General features: G+C 44.7%; 1 protein-coding gene across 1 annotated transcript; it reads right to left on the reverse strand.

Annotated features, from left to right (window-relative positions):
* Nucleotides 1-11: 11 nt before the first annotated feature.
* On the reverse strand, nucleotides 12-17779 carry LOC134617164 (uncharacterized). Its single transcript, XM_063462362.1, has 8 exons — nucleotides 17659-17779; nucleotides 13842-14113; nucleotides 12329-12484; nucleotides 10786-10854; nucleotides 5426-5723; nucleotides 4687-4841; nucleotides 1577-1665; nucleotides 12-1531 (listed from the first exon to the last, which is right to left on the reverse strand). Exons 2-8 carry the CDS (start codon nucleotides 13921-13923, stop codon nucleotides 1046-1048), a joined length of 1335 nt encoding a protein of 444 aa, XP_063318432.1. The 5' UTR covers nucleotides 13924-14113; nucleotides 17659-17779; the 3' UTR covers nucleotides 12-1045.
* Between the last annotated feature and the right edge of the window lie 326 nt (nucleotides 17780-18105).

The following is an 18105-nucleotide window of genomic DNA, read 5'->3' on the forward strand; positions in this document are numbered from 1 at the left end:
TAAAAAACAAAGTTTAGAGCACAGCTCATCAGCAAAGGTCAAAGGTCACGGCTGTTAACCCCAGACGACTCATTAGAAAAAAAACATGTAGGTTTAGGTGTGTTTAACCCTGAAAGCCACGCCCATTATTCCTGTACAGCCTGTGGTTAACGTGCTACATCAGGGGTGTCCAACTCCAGGCCTCGAGGGCCGGCGTCCTGCAGGTTTTAGATCTCACCCTGGGTCAGCACACCTGAATCACACGATCAGTTCATTCCCAGGCCTCTGGAGAACTTCAGGACATGTTGAGGTCATTTAGCCATTTGAATCAGCTGTGATGGATCAAGGACACATCTGAAACCTGCAGGACACCGGCCCTCGAGGCCTGGAGCTCGACACCTGTGCGCTACATTAATGACACTTTAGACACTGTCAGTGTTTCTCATCCACAGGTGACAAAAACTATCAGTGGGAAACATGTAGTCCGTTTTGAGCACACTTCTAATGTGTCCAGTATGCTTTCCTCACACTGACTTCTTGACCTTTGACCTCTTACAAAGCCACAGACAAGCGTTTGCTTTTACCTTTAAAAAAGTGAGACCCTACAAGGACCCAGACTCTTTATTGACCAAAGAAAATAACATGTTTGTTACAGTTACACACAAACTTCTCTAAACTTAGGGGAAACTTGCATTTTGCAGTACGTCACACACACACACACACACACACACACACACACACACACACACACACACACACACACACACACACAGTGTCTACAGAGACTGTAACAGTGAAATACTGGCTGTCAGCACCTACAAACATGTATCTGCGCTGCGTGACCTGATCACTGCTCGTCTGTACAGGACCACAGTATGTGATGATTCTCCTTACTGCAGACAAACAGATGAACTACGGGTGCGTGAAGTTAACAGTAACAGTACAGACTAAACTACAGAGCACACGGTCTGATTGAATAGAATAAGTAGAAGCAGTGAATGATGCTTGTGGCTCCAACCTTCAGTCCATGAGCAGATACTCAGCATCATGTGACTGTGTTTGAGCACTACTCTACTTTTCCTTTGTCAGGTTTCTCTGCCTTAGTCTTCCTTCTCTTTTCAGCAGCAGACTCTTTGTCCTCCTCTCGTTCTTTCTTTCCCTGCCCCTCCTCCTTTTTCTCAGACTTCTCGTCTTTTTCCGCTCCTTTCTTTATTCTCTTCTCCCCTCCCTCCTCCTCATCTGTCCCTTTTGCTTTTTCTTTTCGTAGCTTCTCCAGAGCCCTCTCCATCTCTTCTTTCTCCAGCCTGTCCTCCTCCTCCTTCAGCCTCATAGCCACCCTCTCCTTCACCCTGGCTGACATCTCCTTCCTCCCCATCTCGAGCTCCTTCTCCTGCTCCTCTTTGGCTAGGAGCTCCCGGACTTCAGCCAGAGCCAGTTTGGCGAGCTTCTTGGCCTCCATGCGTTCATGGATGATGGCAACCTGCTGCTTTAGAGCCTCTCGGAGCTTCGAGCCCACATTCTTTGGAGAGCTTTCTGGAGTAGATGATGGTGATAGTCATTAAAAACTCATTACAGGAAGAGCCATGCTCAGACTCACTCTGTTATCAGAGGTCACCTCACAGCAGGCCAGCACGAGCATGGCATTAGGAACATCTGTCTCAGGCAAGCCGCCTCGCATGCTCTCCTCTGAGGAACGAGCAGGATTATATTCTTTGTTAATATTCAGATGAAAACAGGAACTCGAGCAGCTTCTTACAGATGCATTACTACAGGCTCATGTCTACTGCTAGCTTTGATAATCAAGCACCAACTTATCAACACATATCTGCAGGATTTTAGTTTGTTAATCCAATAAACACATGCTCTAATGACCACAAACAGCTGAGTAGCTCAAATTTCATTGATCAGTCTGACCCACACTGCAACACAGCGCAGCTTCATGCATGCAGCTGCACATCGATACCTTTCTTAGCTCCTCCCCCAGGCGCACATCCAGGTTTTTCATCTGATGTTACACACAAACAAGATCAAAGTCACGGTGCTGTAATGCTTTTAATTGTAACAGTTTAAGTTGGAACTACAGCATTTGCACTTTATGGACTGGTGTGAAACGATCCACAGCCAACCACGCCCACCAAAGCTGCTTGAAGCACACCTGACCTCACCTGCCTTGGAATTATGCTAGACATCAAAAATAGATTAAACTTTATCTCACCTTTCTGTAATCAGCATTGAGTGTGGATTCACAGCCGTGCTATAACAGCAACACTTTCATGTGCAGCACAGGGAAGACAAACAGGTGCAGTGAGAACCAGTCTGAATCTGTTCGTAGAGACACCTGTGGTATCAGTGTGAGACTTCTACATGGCGTCTACAGCTCCTGCCTGCCCTGCAGGGTGACAACGATACCCCAGCAGCCTTTTAACAAGTATCCGAAAAGACTGACACAAACGTCACAACAACCCTCCAAGTAAGGACAACATAATCAAGCATAAAGAAAGGATGTTTAACCAACATTAGCATTCTACAGCAAACAGGCCAGTTCTGATAGCTAACAGTGATATACTGAGTCTATTCTGAGGTAAACACTGGAGCAGGAGTGAATACTTAGTGGCCCAGTAAGCACTGAGGGAGTGAACTGGTCAGAGTGGACATGTTTCAGTGAAAACAAACAAAGACTGAAATCACAGGTATATATAATATATATATATATATATATATATATATATATATATATATATATATATACACACACACACACACACACACACACACACACATACTGTTAGGCAGTGTAAGAACAACAGCTGACAAAAGAACCTGCTCATGTGCACATATCAGATTATCTAAGTAGTTTTTAATCGATTCCTACTGCTGCCCAGACTGACTCACAATCTACAGTCTGAAAATCACCCAATAGCACAGAAAAAGGAAGTATTGGAGGTAAACTTCCTGTTACTGATTATTTTGTACCTGAAGTTGTAAATGCACTGACATCCGCACAAAGTCACGTATCACACAGAGGATTACTGACTATATTCTGACTGTTAGGCTGCACGAGGGAGCAGAAACAGTCTGGTTTCCAAGTTCACTCGTTACAGCAGCGGTGGACACTTTCTGTCAGAGACCAGACCGACTTGGACGCATTAAGCAAAGGGCTGGACACCAAATAACACGATAGAAAGATGTGCTGAAATCCATGAATTAATGAATTCATTCAAACATAGAAATGTACACACACACACACATATATATATATATATATATATATATATATATATATATATATATATATATATATATATATATATATATGTGTGTGTGTGTGTGTGTGTGTGTGTGTGTGTGTGTGTGTGTGTGTGTTCTAATTCATGAATAAGAATTAAACTCCACTTTCCTGTTCTGACCTGCGTACCTGAGTGAGACAGCTGGAGCTCGTCACCTTATTTCCAACAACATCACTGAATGGAACAAAGCTCAGCTCATATTTATTACTTATGAACTTATTCTGCATGCACACAGTGTTTATAATTAACTTAAGTGGGCTAATATATTACTGACTGCTAAGAACATTTTATAATTTATTATTTTTAACTATTCCACACTTTTATTTTGAAAATTCAGAAACTGTTGAGCTACAAAAAGCAGACGAGTCAAATAATGAGCAGCACTGCAGGTGCGAGCTGAAGCTCCACATTAGTCATCTTTAGGGTGGGCACACGGCGATGGTTCCAGGCCCGGGGGCTAACAGCAAAGAGGTGAGACGCTACCTGCTCTGCACTCACGTCTGGGTCACACACACTTTTTGTGCTTTGACAGCATTGAGGATGTGAGTCGGTCTGTCCCACCCAGAGCAGGAAGAGCCTGTTTCTTTCATCATGTTCAGTGAAGGTGCGTTAACACACTTACACACACCCTCTGTCACATGCACGAGTTGATACAGCAAATGTGGGTTTCACATCTCGAAGCTTGTGGCTGATATTAGTCGATTCAGCTGCAAATAAACACGTTTGCCTGCATTAGTCACACAAACTGTTACCTACAGCATAAACTTGCACATGTACACTGTCCCAACAAACGCTTTATTGGTGTTTACTGACAGCTGCTGGTCGCTGAAACACTTTTCTTTATTATGGAGCAAAGAACACGAGGAGGTGGACGGAACGAATTGTGACACTGCTGAGTGCAACAAGGGCTTAAAGACAAACATGGCAACCTACAGCTGGCAGTTTAACAAATGCGTAACTAGCATGTGATGGGTCAAAATGTTCTTACTTACTAACATGTAATCTGCATGTGGATATATGATGGAGTGACGAGCCTTTTATTTCATGCACGTGTGTCTTTAATAAGAGTGAACTGTGTGGAGGCAGATGTGGCTTCATGAAGAAGGTGCACTGCAGTCCAACCAAAGGCTCTGACTGCATGCAGCTGCATGTTTCATGTTAGCTGGAGTCTGACATCTGCACAGATGTGTACCTGTTACACAGCTGCAGTAACTGCGTCCTTTAGTCCCACTAACTGATAGAGTGTGTTCTAGATCCAAATTCAAAGTTGGAATTTCACAGTTCGAGTTTCATCTGGAATATTCCCTCACCTTGGATTTCCAGCTGGGAGCAGCCTGATCAGTTCCATCTATGAATGTGCTGAAGTGATGTTGTGATACTGAGCTGTACTGCTAGCAGTGCCCACCTGAAGCTAGCTCACTTGCACCCAAAGGTGTATGAAACCTGATGGGTGCATGCCCAGTGTTACAGAAACGGGTCTTATTGAACATAATCATTAATAAGGTGATGAGTGCTGGTGGGGCCACGTGGCTGCTGCTTGAGGACAGAGAACGTGGGTGTGACGATATCTGACAGCTACGGTCAGGACGCCACGAAGACGCAGTCAGCAAACGTAGGACCATCAGACTGTGGCTTAAGGTCACCTGACGTGTCATTGAGTCATTGAGATGCATTCTTTCAGCACTTCCTGTCAGCACTCCCATTAACACAGTTATGTGTTGAGCAGGTCCAAAACCATAACGAGGGTTATTGTTGGTTTAAATTCATGCCGTTTAAATTAAACCAGTGAATGTTTTCAGATGTGAGGGACATGTGAGCCACTTTGTGTAATCTCACACAGCCATTGGCTGCTGCCAACAGTGCTGTGCACTCAGTGTACTCGCCCATTTTTCAAAAAGGTTCAATAGAGAACTTCTAAAAGTGTTCCTGAGTATCCAGAAAACCAAACAACAGAAAGAGTTTCTCCTCAGTTTGTTAAGGTCACAGGGGATGAAACCTGGGTGTGGACACAGCCAGGCTGGAGGCGAGGTTATCCAACGTTTTCTAGCTGTGTAAAATCTACCAAACATACTGTGCAACATTTCCACCTGACACCATGGCTCCGGCTTCTGGATGGGCCCTCAGATCACAGATTAATACATTTATCAGGAATCCAAGGCTATTGGTTATGGAGGCCAACAATCACAATCTTCTGCCCCTGATTTCCATCGTCTGTCGCTTGTCGTCTTCCTCTGACCGCTTCCTCGTTCTCATCCTCCTCATCCTCTTCCTGCACATCCTTTGCTCTTCCTGAGGCAGTGTGTTCACCCTCCTCTTCCTCCAGCGGCTCCAGCGGATTTATCAGTCCATACAGGAACGTGAAGAACCCGTTTAACCAATCAGAGCCGCCCTCCTCCACTTCTTCTAACCAATCCAGAACCTGGGATTCACCCTGACCATCGCCCTCACTGGACAGGCCTACGCAAATGAGGGGGGGCGGGGAGGGGGTGGTAGGGGTGGATGGAAGGAAAGTTGAGGAGCAAAACGTGGAAGTGAAGGAGAGAAAGGAAGTGGTGACAAAACTAAGAAAAATGAGAGTGTGAAACCAAATGAAGGAAAAAGATGTGCAGGAGGAAAGAGAGGGGAAACAACAGGAGAAGGTCAGAGAAGTTTGCAGGTTAGACAGCAAGGGAATCAGACTTTATCAGCAAAGCCAGGCTGTCTGCACATGACTGCAGAACAACACGGAGCCATCATCTACTGATTTAGACGTGCACTCTTTAAAGATCATCAACTCGTGCTGCATGCTCATCATGTGCAGACAACCCAGAGAAGGAGAGGGAGCACTGACGCTGGCTTTCTATTAGACTGTTGGAAAGCTTCTCTAATGAAACAGCTTCAGCTTTGGAACCAGAGTTGTCACAGTGCTGCATCTCCAACAGCAACACGATAACCTGAGACAGGTCTACAACTACAGGAAATAATAAGGGCACTGAGCAGAGGTCATGTGGAGGTAGATGAACCTGTGAGGCCATTCAGTTTGGCCCAGGACCATACACGCTCTGAGCCTCTGCAGCTGCAGTGATCACCCCACACATCTGTCCAAGTATGAACAAGGCCATAAAAGCTTGTTCAAGCGTGAACACCACATGTTTAAAATGTGTTAGAATACAGAAAAGACGTGTAGGGCTGTCCTCCTCAGCTTCTAATACTGTATACATGTGTACTAATGAGAGAGTGTTTAATGCACACAGCAGGGGTGACAAATGGGAAGACTTTACCACAATCACCTTCATTTAGGGTCAGACAGCATGTAGCCACAAACAAAGGCAACCATAGTTTCAGAGACTAGTCAAGTCTTACGTATGCATTTGGTGTCCTGGTGTCAGATTTCTGTTTTGGTGCAAATGAACAGATCTACTGTGGATTTAATGTAATCCTTAGGATGAAAACCCGGGGTCAGGGTTCAGGTGAAGTCCAATGATCACTGCTAACTCTGAGGGGACTGATCTGACACATGAAGCATTTATTTCCACACAGATAAAAGGGGGATAAAAAAAACCCATGAAGAAGAAGGATGGTCATCGTCAAGGTTCTGGTAGTTTTAACAGCTTCAGATGAAGACGACTGAACATGGAGATGTTTCACGTCTTATCTGAGAGACTCGTTCAGTTCTAAAACAAACAGTGGGAGCCCCCGGTGGGTAGTGGGTGTCGTCCCTCAGCAGGTTCTCATTGACCCACCATTAGTCATGTGCCTCATCACATGAGCCAAGATGTGGAAAAAGGTTTGGGTCATTACATCCAGAGGCTTTGGGCGAAACCACTGTGAGACCTTGCCCCATCCTGTCACGTGGCCTGCTGAGATCACCTGACCAAGATGTGAGTGAGAGCTGAGGCTGCAGTGCAGGCGGCAGACAGTCGCTGTGATAAACCACAACCATGGTCGGTCACAGTGGACACAGATGTTCTCTTTTACTGTCAATCTGTGAACACTGGCATCCTCGAAACAGTGACCTTTGACCTTTAGGTGCACATGTACAGCCGAGTCTTGTCCTGTCGAGGTGGCTCTTCTATGTTGTGCCATGCATCGATGCAGGGGTCTGAGCACTCCTTGCTGCACTTCACAGCATACACTGTTGTTAACTTGTGTTTGCGATGAACCAGGTTGTGCGTGAGTGTGTGGCTGGTCTGAAGGATGCTGGGATGTCGTGCTTGGAGAAGACTCTCCTGATCTTCTCTGATAAACCTGCTACATCAGGATTGTTTGTCCTGCTGAGTCTCCCTAGTTGGTGTCTGACCTTCTTTACTCTGCATCTGTGCTGATTGGATGAAGGCCCAGCTGGGATAACTACATGTTTTTTAAACTTGTGTGTTTTCCTTTTCTGTCCCTTCTGCCCAGGGAGGGACAGAAAAGGGGAGATGCTCTAAAAAATTAAATATGGGTTATCCCAATGTAGCGACGACAGAATACATAATGATTTCCAAAAGACTGGAGCGGGGCACATAAGATGAAACATCTTAGTTGCCTTACATTGTCTTGCATGTTTTCCTGCCAAGTACTCCAGAGGCCAAAGCAGCACCAAGACTCATCCAGTTAGTCTTCTGACATGATGAAAGTGCCAAATTCCCTTTGAATATTATGCAGTAGCTGCAAAATCTGTCAAGCTGCTCAGAGACCAAACAAAGGGATTCAGATGACCCTGAACTGTCTACAGGTGATTCCTGACAGCTGAGCGGGGGAAGCACAGACACATGCTGCCTGTGTGCAGGCTGAGTACCACAACAGCTCCTTAAAGGAACCTGTTGAGTGAGCGAATAAAGAACAGTAACGCCCTCAGGGCTCGCAAAATTTCAAAATCCCTGGTAGCCCTTCGGGCAGGGACTCTTCAGTTTTTGGTAGCCCAAAATAAATTTAAGTAGCCCGAATAAAAAAGGGAGCAATTTTTTTATGTTTTGTTTCCTGTTTTGTTTCTGTTACAATATTATACTTTAATGTATAATATTGTAACGGAAACAAAACATTAATCAAAAATTGTTGAAACACAAATTACAATATTGTATAAAAATTACAATCATCAACTCAAATACTTGGTTGTAATTGAACAGAAATTTCTATGAACTTGTAAGAACTGTACAACAGGAATCAGTCTGTGTCAGATCCTGAATTTGAAATTTCCACTGAAATCACAGGTAAGAGGCAAGTGGAACCAAGATCTAGGACATTTGCTTTTTGAAGTTTGCAAAGACTGCTAAATTTTGCCAGTGGTAGTTCACTCTTTGCAACATAGTAGGCTGTTCTAAACAGATTTTTCAGGTTGATTTTTAGTATGTTATTTGCAGACTGAGCAATAATCCATTTCTTGCATTTCTCATGGGTCCTAATGGGGGCCTTTCTTAAAATGACTGGTCCCAGTAACAAAGGCACTTGTCGACTCAGAAATCGAGGAAAACCAACAACACACCCGGCAGAACATTATGTTATTTACACGGGTGCACATAAGTGGTCCGCATGTGCGCATTCGCTGTCAAAATAAAAGACGCGCACCAGATAAGAAGTTGCAACGCGCGTTTGCGTCCATATAAAAGGCAGTGTTTTTGTCCGCTAGAGTGGGATTTTCACGGCACATTCTGCACCACATCTCTGTGCGTTCATCATTTGTTTAAAGCCAGCTCACCTCCTGCAACCACTTTTCCTAGAATACGCGCTTCTTTTGTGGTTCGGACTCCATCTGACATTTCTTTGGAGGTGGAGGAACACCAAAGTAATTGCTTAAAGGAGCTTCTTCGACATCTTTAAGAGTTCTAAACAAATGTCTGTCCTCCTCCAGAAAATCTTATGGACGCAAACACGCGTTGCAACTTCTTATCTTGTGCGCATATTTTATTTTGACAGCGAATGCGCACCTGCAGACCACTTATGTGCACCCCTGGTTATTTAGCTTGTCATATTCCAGCCACAGAAATTCTTTTGTCCATGAAACCATAAAGCTGCACTTTCTTTTTGCCTTATAGTCTGATTTGTCATAACTTTTCCGTTTTGTGGTAAGCTTTTCTTTGGCTGTCACTTCTTCACCCTGACTGGTCTTATTTGGCTCAGCAGAACTAAAATATATATCCTGCTGCCTTTACACACGCACTCACATAACGCTCAGCGATTCTCTGCGCGATCAACCTCTCACATGTTTAAGCTTCCTGCGGGAGATTTCACTTGTCATGTTTGATAGTAAACTAACGATTGATAAGACGATGTCAGAGGAATTGGTGCGCAAATTATAGTCACTCACCAATCAGTACTGTCGCTCTCTATACACAGTTCGCGCGATTGCAAAGTGAAAGCAAAAAAACAAGCGCAAATTCAAATGCGATTTCAATATGTCACATATAGGGCTGCTCGATTATGGCAAAAATGATAATCACGATTATTTTCACTGAAATTGAGATCTCGATTATTTGATGATATTTATTTAACAATAAAAATGTATTGAATAATGGCTTTAAAGATTGTCAAAAATAGTATAAAATAGTGTGCAAATACTGATAACAGTGCAAATGTTTGCAATATAAAAAATAAAATGTAAACATCTATGTTTAGTGAACTTTGCCATGTCGCTCTGTGGTGCAGCTACGACACCAAAGTTTACACACTATGTCTACTTGATCCACGTCTGACTCTGCGAACCCATAATGTTTCCACACCACTGAAGGTTTTTTTACCTCTCTTTTCAGCCAACGGCAGTCACTCTCCTCTCCAAATAACTTCTGCTTAGCTTTCCAAGCTTCCCTCTGTTAGCTCCTCTTAATTGTTGTGACGCGTGTTTGAAACGCAGAGAGGTGCGCTCGATTTGCCACACGGAGCAGCGCGAGAGTAAAGCACGAGGGAGGTGCTAATAATCGGCTCAGTCATTTTTAATGATCGTTGAAAGCCCAGATCGTAATTTAGATTAAAATTCGATTAATTGAGCAGCCCTAGTCACATATTGGCAGTGGTTCACCGATGCCAATGACATATTTACCCAGCTACATTTCCGAAAGAATGCAAAAGCATTGACATATATTTTTCCTTCCTATGATAGCCCGACGGGCAGGGCAGGGATAGATTCTGGTAGCCCGACTGGAAAAATCGGTAGCCCCGGGACGTCGGGCTAGCGATTTTGCGAGCCCTGGCCCTCTTAGATACCCGACGGTGATGAGCCTCCATTCATCCTCTACAAGCCGCCTGATTGGCCGAGCAGCTACCTCTTCATGTAGAGAGCTAAGCTTTAGACGGCACTTAGCCAGTGTTTTGGAGGCCATCCAGATGTTCATGTTGGAATAAAACCCAAACAGGGAGCTCTGTGTTCTTGTATTATTTCTAATGAACACAGTCGGCCCTGTGATAGTGAGCCATGCAAAAGAAACCCAAACTAGCATTTTGTCTACTTCACAAACACAAAGCCATCACAGCTGGTAAGCAGATGTTGTGATGATAATATTCTTTTTGTTGTAGTTGTGACAGCAAACAGAGACAACAGCTGTGAATCGTAGTTTGATCAACTTGCCTAGCAGAACTTTTGCGTCCTCGACATCGAAATCTCCGTCGCCGTCTGTGTCGTACGCCACCAGTTTACCTACAGCGGCAGCAAACACAGTTACAAAGACACACTTAGACAAATTCACATGCATCAGTACAGTCCATGCTGTCTCTCATACGTGTACATTAAACATATGTGCTTACTGTAATTATTCTAATTTTATATCATAATATAGAAATGACTTTAAAGGCAAATGTATTAAAAGTCAAACATGGGTGTAAAAAATGTTTCCTTTAGAGAAAGACAGTTTACAGATCACTGCTCCTACATGATGCCTGCGTTTATAAGATCATACATGACCACTGCAGCTGGAGAGGCATGAAGGTCCTCCAGTCTAAGGACCAGTGTGACCACACCAGTCACACCAGCTGAATCTGGATAGTGTGCACTCCTCCACCAACCACAGCCAACGTGTTGCTTACATATGTGTGACCAAGGGTTGGGGACGAGCCTCCAGCCTGTGTGACTGACACCTCGGCAGCTTGGCTGCCTTCACTCCACCTTTCTCTACAGCTCCCAGCTGCTGATTACTGTACTCCTGTGGGCTCTGAGTGCTACATGAAGGGTGTAACTGTACACAGAGGTGTCAGTTTAGGTCGACTATAAAGGGCGTGTTGAATTGCATACGTAGTGTTTGTGGACGTGTGTAGTTTATGTTCTGCGTAGTGTTGCAGATGTTCCTGCCAAACACTACACGGACTCGGGGCTCTGCAAACAGTGTGTGTGTGACAACAACAGTCATTTTTGTTCACATATGCAGAATATACATTATGAGTTTTTACCTTGCAATGCTTCAGACAGGTTAATTTGTAAGCCCTTAGCCTTATCTGCATGCAAAACAAACAAATAATAAAACACACATAATGTAACAAAGACAGGGTTAAGAGATAAAACACAATCACATTTCATACATACACACAAGAATGTACCATTTATCATTAATGCAGGCGGCTGTGGTCAAAGACAGCACAGGCATGCTGCAGCAGCAGGTCGGCTGTAAAAGGACAGCTTCAGCCTTGGGTCAACATGCAGCAGGCTAATGAGTCTGCACCTAGTTTTTAAGCTAACTTCTATATATGCTACTGTGTTAGATGTAACCATTACAAGCTACAGTTTTGTGCCTTCATTTCATTTGACTGACTTTAATGTGGTTGGCAGGCTGTTTACCAAAGTATTTGGTTTAAAGTGTTGAGACAGCAGCAGAGTGAGGCTCAGCAGTAATAACTGCTGGTCTGAATTTAATGCTCTGATAACGACAGTTAGACTGGTTCTTATTCCAGGTGCAGGTTTACTTTAGGGGCAGATGGAAGGCGTTGTCTGTGGACAGATGACAACAAAAGCCAAACTGGTTACTGCCACACCTTTCCACGAAGTTCCTCTAGGCTAAATCAAGGTGTTCAAATTCTCTCAAAGCCAAACCCACACGTGTGTGTGTGTGTGTGTGTGTGTGTGTGTGTGTGTGTGTGTGTGTGTGTGTGTGTGTGTGTGTGTGTGTGTGTGTTGTACCCACCAAGAACTCCCTGATAGTCAACCAGGTCAAAGTAGACCACAGCTACAGACGTCCAGACGCCCAGCAGGGCCAACACGATGAACCAGGTGAAGAAGCTGCTGCCACTGGAGTCGGCCTTCTTCCCATTCTTGTTAGACGACTGGCTTTTAGCACCATCTGGAAAGACAACACACGTGATGTCAGGTTCAGCTGTGGCCCTCACATCGGAAAGTTTTCCTTTACACACTCAGTACATTGACCTTAATGCTACTTTAGAGTTATAAGTGTAACTAATGATGAGAGAGACCGAACCAGCAGTGAACACAGTGAGAAGCTTGAAGTCCTCCTGTGTCTTTATGAAGCCCAACTACACGCAGTGAACACAGCCTGCAGGACAAAGTCAACTGTTCAAATAAATGTTGAGGACAGTCTGAGTCTGGACTTACATCCATAAACTGCCCTCATTTTGAAACTCTGAGCATGCTTAATCCCAGAAAACATGCCCCCACAGGATGCCCACACTGGGCACCGCCCGGCCCCCCACACTGGGCGCCACCCGGCCCCCCACACTGGGCGCCACCCGGCCCCCCACACTGCGGGCCGCTGTGGAGCGTGAAGCAGAATGTTGCTTAAAAAAAAAGAAAGGAAAAAAAAAGAAGAAGCAGATTTTAGCTCCGCCCTTATTTCCAGGAGGTCACCACATAGTTCAGGTGTCAGATTTTGACACCATGCCCTTTCACCCCTCCCACCACTGTGTGTCCACTCGGCCTCAGAGGAAACAAACACCAGATCTGACCCTTCAAAGGAAGCTTGTCTGAAATGTTACAGGGCCTGATTCACCTCTGGAGCTGTTCTGCAGTAAATCAATAAGATTCAGAGTTCTTCTCTCTTCCTGAGGTCGTGAATCACTCGCATTCTCGCACCCTCAGATTTCTGACAGTGCATTTTCCACAGCAGTCACATTTCCCTGAACGGTGTAAATAATCTGAAATCATTTGAGGACATTACTGTCCCAGTCCTGTGTATGTGGTGCTGGGACAGTAGAGTATAGCCAAGGATCTATTCTTGGAGTGACAAAGACATGCTCGCTGTGAGAACATGGTGGCAGAGAGAGCGAACAGGTGCTAAAGTCCGCTACATGCTAGGTCAAACCTCAGACACTTCCTCTGCACACCTGAAACATGCCAGGTCCCTAAATCATCAAATCTGTGCTGTGACATCACATCATCTTTTCCTCTGCAGACGTTTGTGTGTGTTTGTGTTTCTGGATTAATCCAAACGTGGGCATGAATGCAGCTGGGAGTGTATGTCTAACTCCCAGCAGGCAACACAACAGCAAAGGCATAATCTCTCACTCTGTCACACATCTGGACCACAGCATCTTAACACCCTGATGACATCACTCACACACTTGGATGTTAAACCTGGACACTGACTGAACACTCGCTCCTCTAGCAGGTATGAAACACTCAAACAGCCGTCCACACAGGCCATGCTGTCTGGTACTTGGATGCTTTTGATTCGATAGCCTCACCTTGGTTTTCTGCAGCTAGCACTGCCGGCGCTGCTGTAACACCAGGAGAGGCGGCAGACTCCAGGGTCACTGGATCACCCATCTATGGCGTATGGTGGACCAACAGGAGGTTAACTGGCCAAAAAGAAGCGTGCAGCCCAGCGACGGCGAATATCAGCTCAGCCTCTCCCTCTGTGTGGCCCCGCCCTCTCTCTCTGTTTACTGGCTTTCTTTCTGTTGCTCATCCAGCCGTCATCATGTGTGCCATTCTTCTCTCTGAGACGATATGGCTTCTAGAGGTCATACACAGCTATTAATAGTGCTGTTAAACCAGCTGGCCCTCGCACAGAGAGAGAGGGGAGGACATTATTTAAAGGCTCCTTTCCTTCCTGCCTGATATTGTGAACTTTAAAATCTTCCATGTTTACTTTGTAGAGTGCTAAATGGACCTGCATGGCACCTGTCGACTGCATGTTCAGTATTCTTACAGCAGCAGTAAAACAAGGTCATGGAAGGATCTCAGAGCAGACAGCTGCAACATGTCACACACGTAACAAACACGTAACTACATGAACATAGACATTTGTACCACTGCATGTAACTGGGAACAAACCACTTCACAAATCACGGGCTTGTTGGTTAAAATGAGATTAAACTCCAAACGTCAGGATGGACTCAGATTAAACATCTCTGCCATGAACTGAATGGAGGGGGTTACAAATGCTACAGATAAAAACAGCGTGCAGCATTAGGCACCATCAGTCATGCTCAATCATCAGGATGATTGTTTTTCTTATAAACTGGTTTCAGTTGGTTTGTACTACTGTAACATGTCCAAATAAAGCCCTACCAAATACTAACTATGCTTTTTTATGTTTGAGAACTTAAACATTGACAAATTCAAACTATAATGGATCCAAACTCGGTGTGGCCTCCACAACAGTCCCAGTTTCTGCTCTGGTCCCATCAGCAAGTGAGCTGCTGCCTGAGCTGGAGCCAAGTTAATGAAACACCGTGTTGTCAGCAGCGTCTATCAGGGAGGGGTTACATTTGTCAAAGGTTTCAACAATGATCAGGCTGTTGATTAAAAAGCTTCATTCAATCCAGACGCTGCAGCATATGAGTTTCTCCTCGCTGGGTTAGGGTTGAATTTAAAACCGTCTCCTTACATATGAGATGTTGAACAATGAGGCCCCATAACATCTAAAAGAGCTGCTGAGGGGCTTCCAACGATGGCCATCACTATAGTGCACGCCATGTTTCCTCTAATGCTTTGTTTGGTCCTTGTGTCCCATGCTCTTCTCTTTTCTCTGGCTGAGCTTTTCCTCTGCTCCCTTTACTTCCTGTGTGTTTATGCACCATTATTGCCTTTAATCGTTAGTAGTTATTAAACTCTCGCACTCTTTCCCATAATGCATGTTTTGACCTGTCTCCCGTAGTTGTCTTCTCCTCACCCACAGCTGGTGGCAGCACATTACAGCCCCTCCCTGGTTCTGCCTGAGGTTTCTCCGCTGTTGTCGAAAGCTTCTTACAGGGATCGCCTGATTGTTGGAGGATATCCTTACACTACGACTGCTAGAGGCCCAGATCCCTACCACATGATAAATGAAGTATATCTTATGTTTATGCCCCATAAAGACTCCGTTATAAACTTTAGTAAATGCACGTTTGTTAAGTTAATGAATATTTGTCTTTAATAGTGAAGTCTACCAAACTACAAGAATGTTGGGCATTCTGTTTGTTTTTAACCAAGCAGGCATGCTGCATTGTGTCTTTGGAAAACACAGCCCTCTTCCCAGCTGCACAGTTAAGCTATGTCAGCAATTTATCCGATCGTTTCTCCACCCCGAGGCAGGAGCAACCCCACATAACTTCACCGAGTGAGCCACAGGTGCCACTCTCACAGCCAACACAGGAAAAACGAGCTTTCACAAAGGCTTCAACTTTGACACAAATGAAGTCCTGCTAACGTGGTGTTACATAACCGGCCTGTTTGAAGCTTAAAGTTAGTGCATGTACCAGCAATTGCACACATAACCTTAGAAATAAGAGCTCGGCAATATACTGTAATAAGATGCACATGAAAACTGGTTTAGGGCTGAGAAACTTTAAGCAGCTTCAGCAGAATGCAAATCAAATGAACAAAGAAATCCAGTGATTGTTGTATTTGGCAAATGTGTTGAAAACTGTCATGACACCGTGTGGTCCTTACCCAGTGACTGTAAGCAGAACAGAACAGAGCAGAACAGAACAGAACAGAATAGAATAGAGTAGAGTAGCCGTTTATTGTCACTGTGTTTTGTTTTTTCTAAGAAGCAGGTTCTAATTCTATATTCTGTACTGGTACAATTGCACAATAGCATTGCTACAAGCAGCTATGTGGCAACATTGTGAACACAGCGAGTATTTCAGGTTTCCACAGGCGTGTTCTCCTCGTTGGAATTATTAAGACTTCCAACACAGGATGAAGGGAATGAGGGCTGACGACCATCCTTAGTCTTACTGACCCAACTGACACTGGATATTTAAACAGTGTGGCAGAGACACACCTCTGTGTGCTCACTTGTAACGTTACTCTGTGATGCTGCCAAAACATTATGTTCAGTCCATTCCATTATGCCCACAAGACGGCAAATGAATAATATGAGACAAAACAATTACATAACTACATGTTACAAAGTAAACATCAGAACATGTAAAAATAAACAAAGAACTGGCACTGAACGACCTCTGCAGAACAATTATTATCTGATCCTCAACATCAAACAGCAAACGATCCATAAGCTAGCTCACATATCACCAGTATGAATCCATAGGCCCAGCCTTTGGAGCTACAACAGCTTCAGTTTCTCTGAAAAGGCTTGGAGTGTGTTTATGGACATCTTAGCCACTCTAACAGAAGCACATCTGTGAGGTCAGATACTAAGCACACGTAGAGAAGAACCAGTTCCCACAATGTCTGGACCATGAAATGGTCTCTATATGCTGAAGCATTGAGAGCTCCTTCACTGGAACCAAGTATCCCAGACTCAATGTGCTCTCAATCCAGAGAACAGTGTCCACTGATCTAGGACCCAGAGGACCTGTGCTGGCTGATATAAGGCTTGGATGCAGGTGCTTGGCCCACTCTCTGTTCAGTGTTGTGGTAGACCTTAGGCCCTGTGGTGGTAACTGCAGAAGGCTGGTGACCGCTGGGCACTCAGCAAAGGGCTCTGTGATGTGGCACTGCTTTGTGGCTGAGCTGCCGCCGTCCCCAGCCGCTTCCACTTTGTTATGATACCACCAACAGTTGACTCTGGAATTTCATGAGTGGACTTGTTAGTGTCCTATCACAGTACCACGCTGGAATTCACTGAGAGCGACTCATTACAAATGCAGCCTGCATGGCGACCTGCTTGGTTTTATACACCTGTGGCCATGGAAGTGATTGAAACACCTGAATTCAATGAGATGGATGGTGACTAGAATAGTTTGGGCATCTTTCCAAATAACAGCGGCTAAATGATCCAGAGAGCCCACTTTCAAAATCTGATTATATGACCACACTTAGAATATTCATTAACAGCCCTGGTACTCTGCTACACGTGTTACAGAGGATAAAGTATACAATGATAGATACGCTGAAGCGGTTCTCCTCGTGTCCTTCATGCTGTGACAGAAAACAAAGCACAAATCAAACTGGACAATCTCAGAGGATTACTTGTTGCTTTTAAGCATCCAGTAACATAATTTTACCCCTAAAAAGGACTAACAGGAAATTGGAGGCATATCTATTTGCTGGGATGCATCCAATAGCTCGACATGAAAAGAAAACATCAGAAAGCATGCAGTAACATACCACTTTGTTGTTGTGTAAACTCCATGTTCATATGAGCACGGCACAAACATGCACAGTGTTGTCCTCCAGAGCTCTGCAGAGTCTCTGCTCTGTCACATTCTGAACACACTGTTCAGCCCGAGCAGCTCCTCTTAGCTCTTATATAAGGGCTGCTGTGCACGCCTTCAAACTTACCTCGAGCTTTTAGAGTGTGTCGAAGCTCATGCACGTCCACATGTGCACACAGCTTTGTATACTACAGAGGACACTGGAGCTCTGCACAGTCTCTGCAGAATTGTGATCTTTAGCCAGCTTTTACAGGAACGCTTTTTCCTCATTGGGGCACAATGTTTTCAAACACACACATTTTAAAAGCCACGTCATACGACTGCAGCTGCATGCACTTCCTCAGTGCAGCAGGCTGGTTCAGTTTGTGGCGCCAGGATCTGCAACAGTACGCAGCACATT

This window comes from Pelmatolapia mariae, linkage group LG18, assembly GCF_036321145.2.
Source record: "Pelmatolapia mariae isolate MD_Pm_ZW linkage group LG18, Pm_UMD_F_2, whole genome shotgun sequence".
Taxonomy (NCBI): domain Eukaryota; kingdom Metazoa; phylum Chordata; class Actinopteri; order Cichliformes; family Cichlidae; genus Pelmatolapia; species Pelmatolapia mariae.

Coding starts and splice junctions, on each gene's coding strand:
- LOC134617164 (XM_063462362.1), bottom strand. CDS start 13,923: ATGGGTGATCCAGTGACCCTGGAGTCTGCCGCCTCTCCTGGTGTTACA. Junction 10,855..12,328: donor TGACTATCAGGGAGTTCTTG/GTGGGTACAACA, acceptor CTGCCGCTGTAG/GTAAACTGGTGGCGTACGAC. Junction 4,842..5,425: donor GTTGGCCTCCATAACCAATA/GCCTTGGATTCC, acceptor TCCTGACCGTAG/CTGTCAGATATCGTCACACC.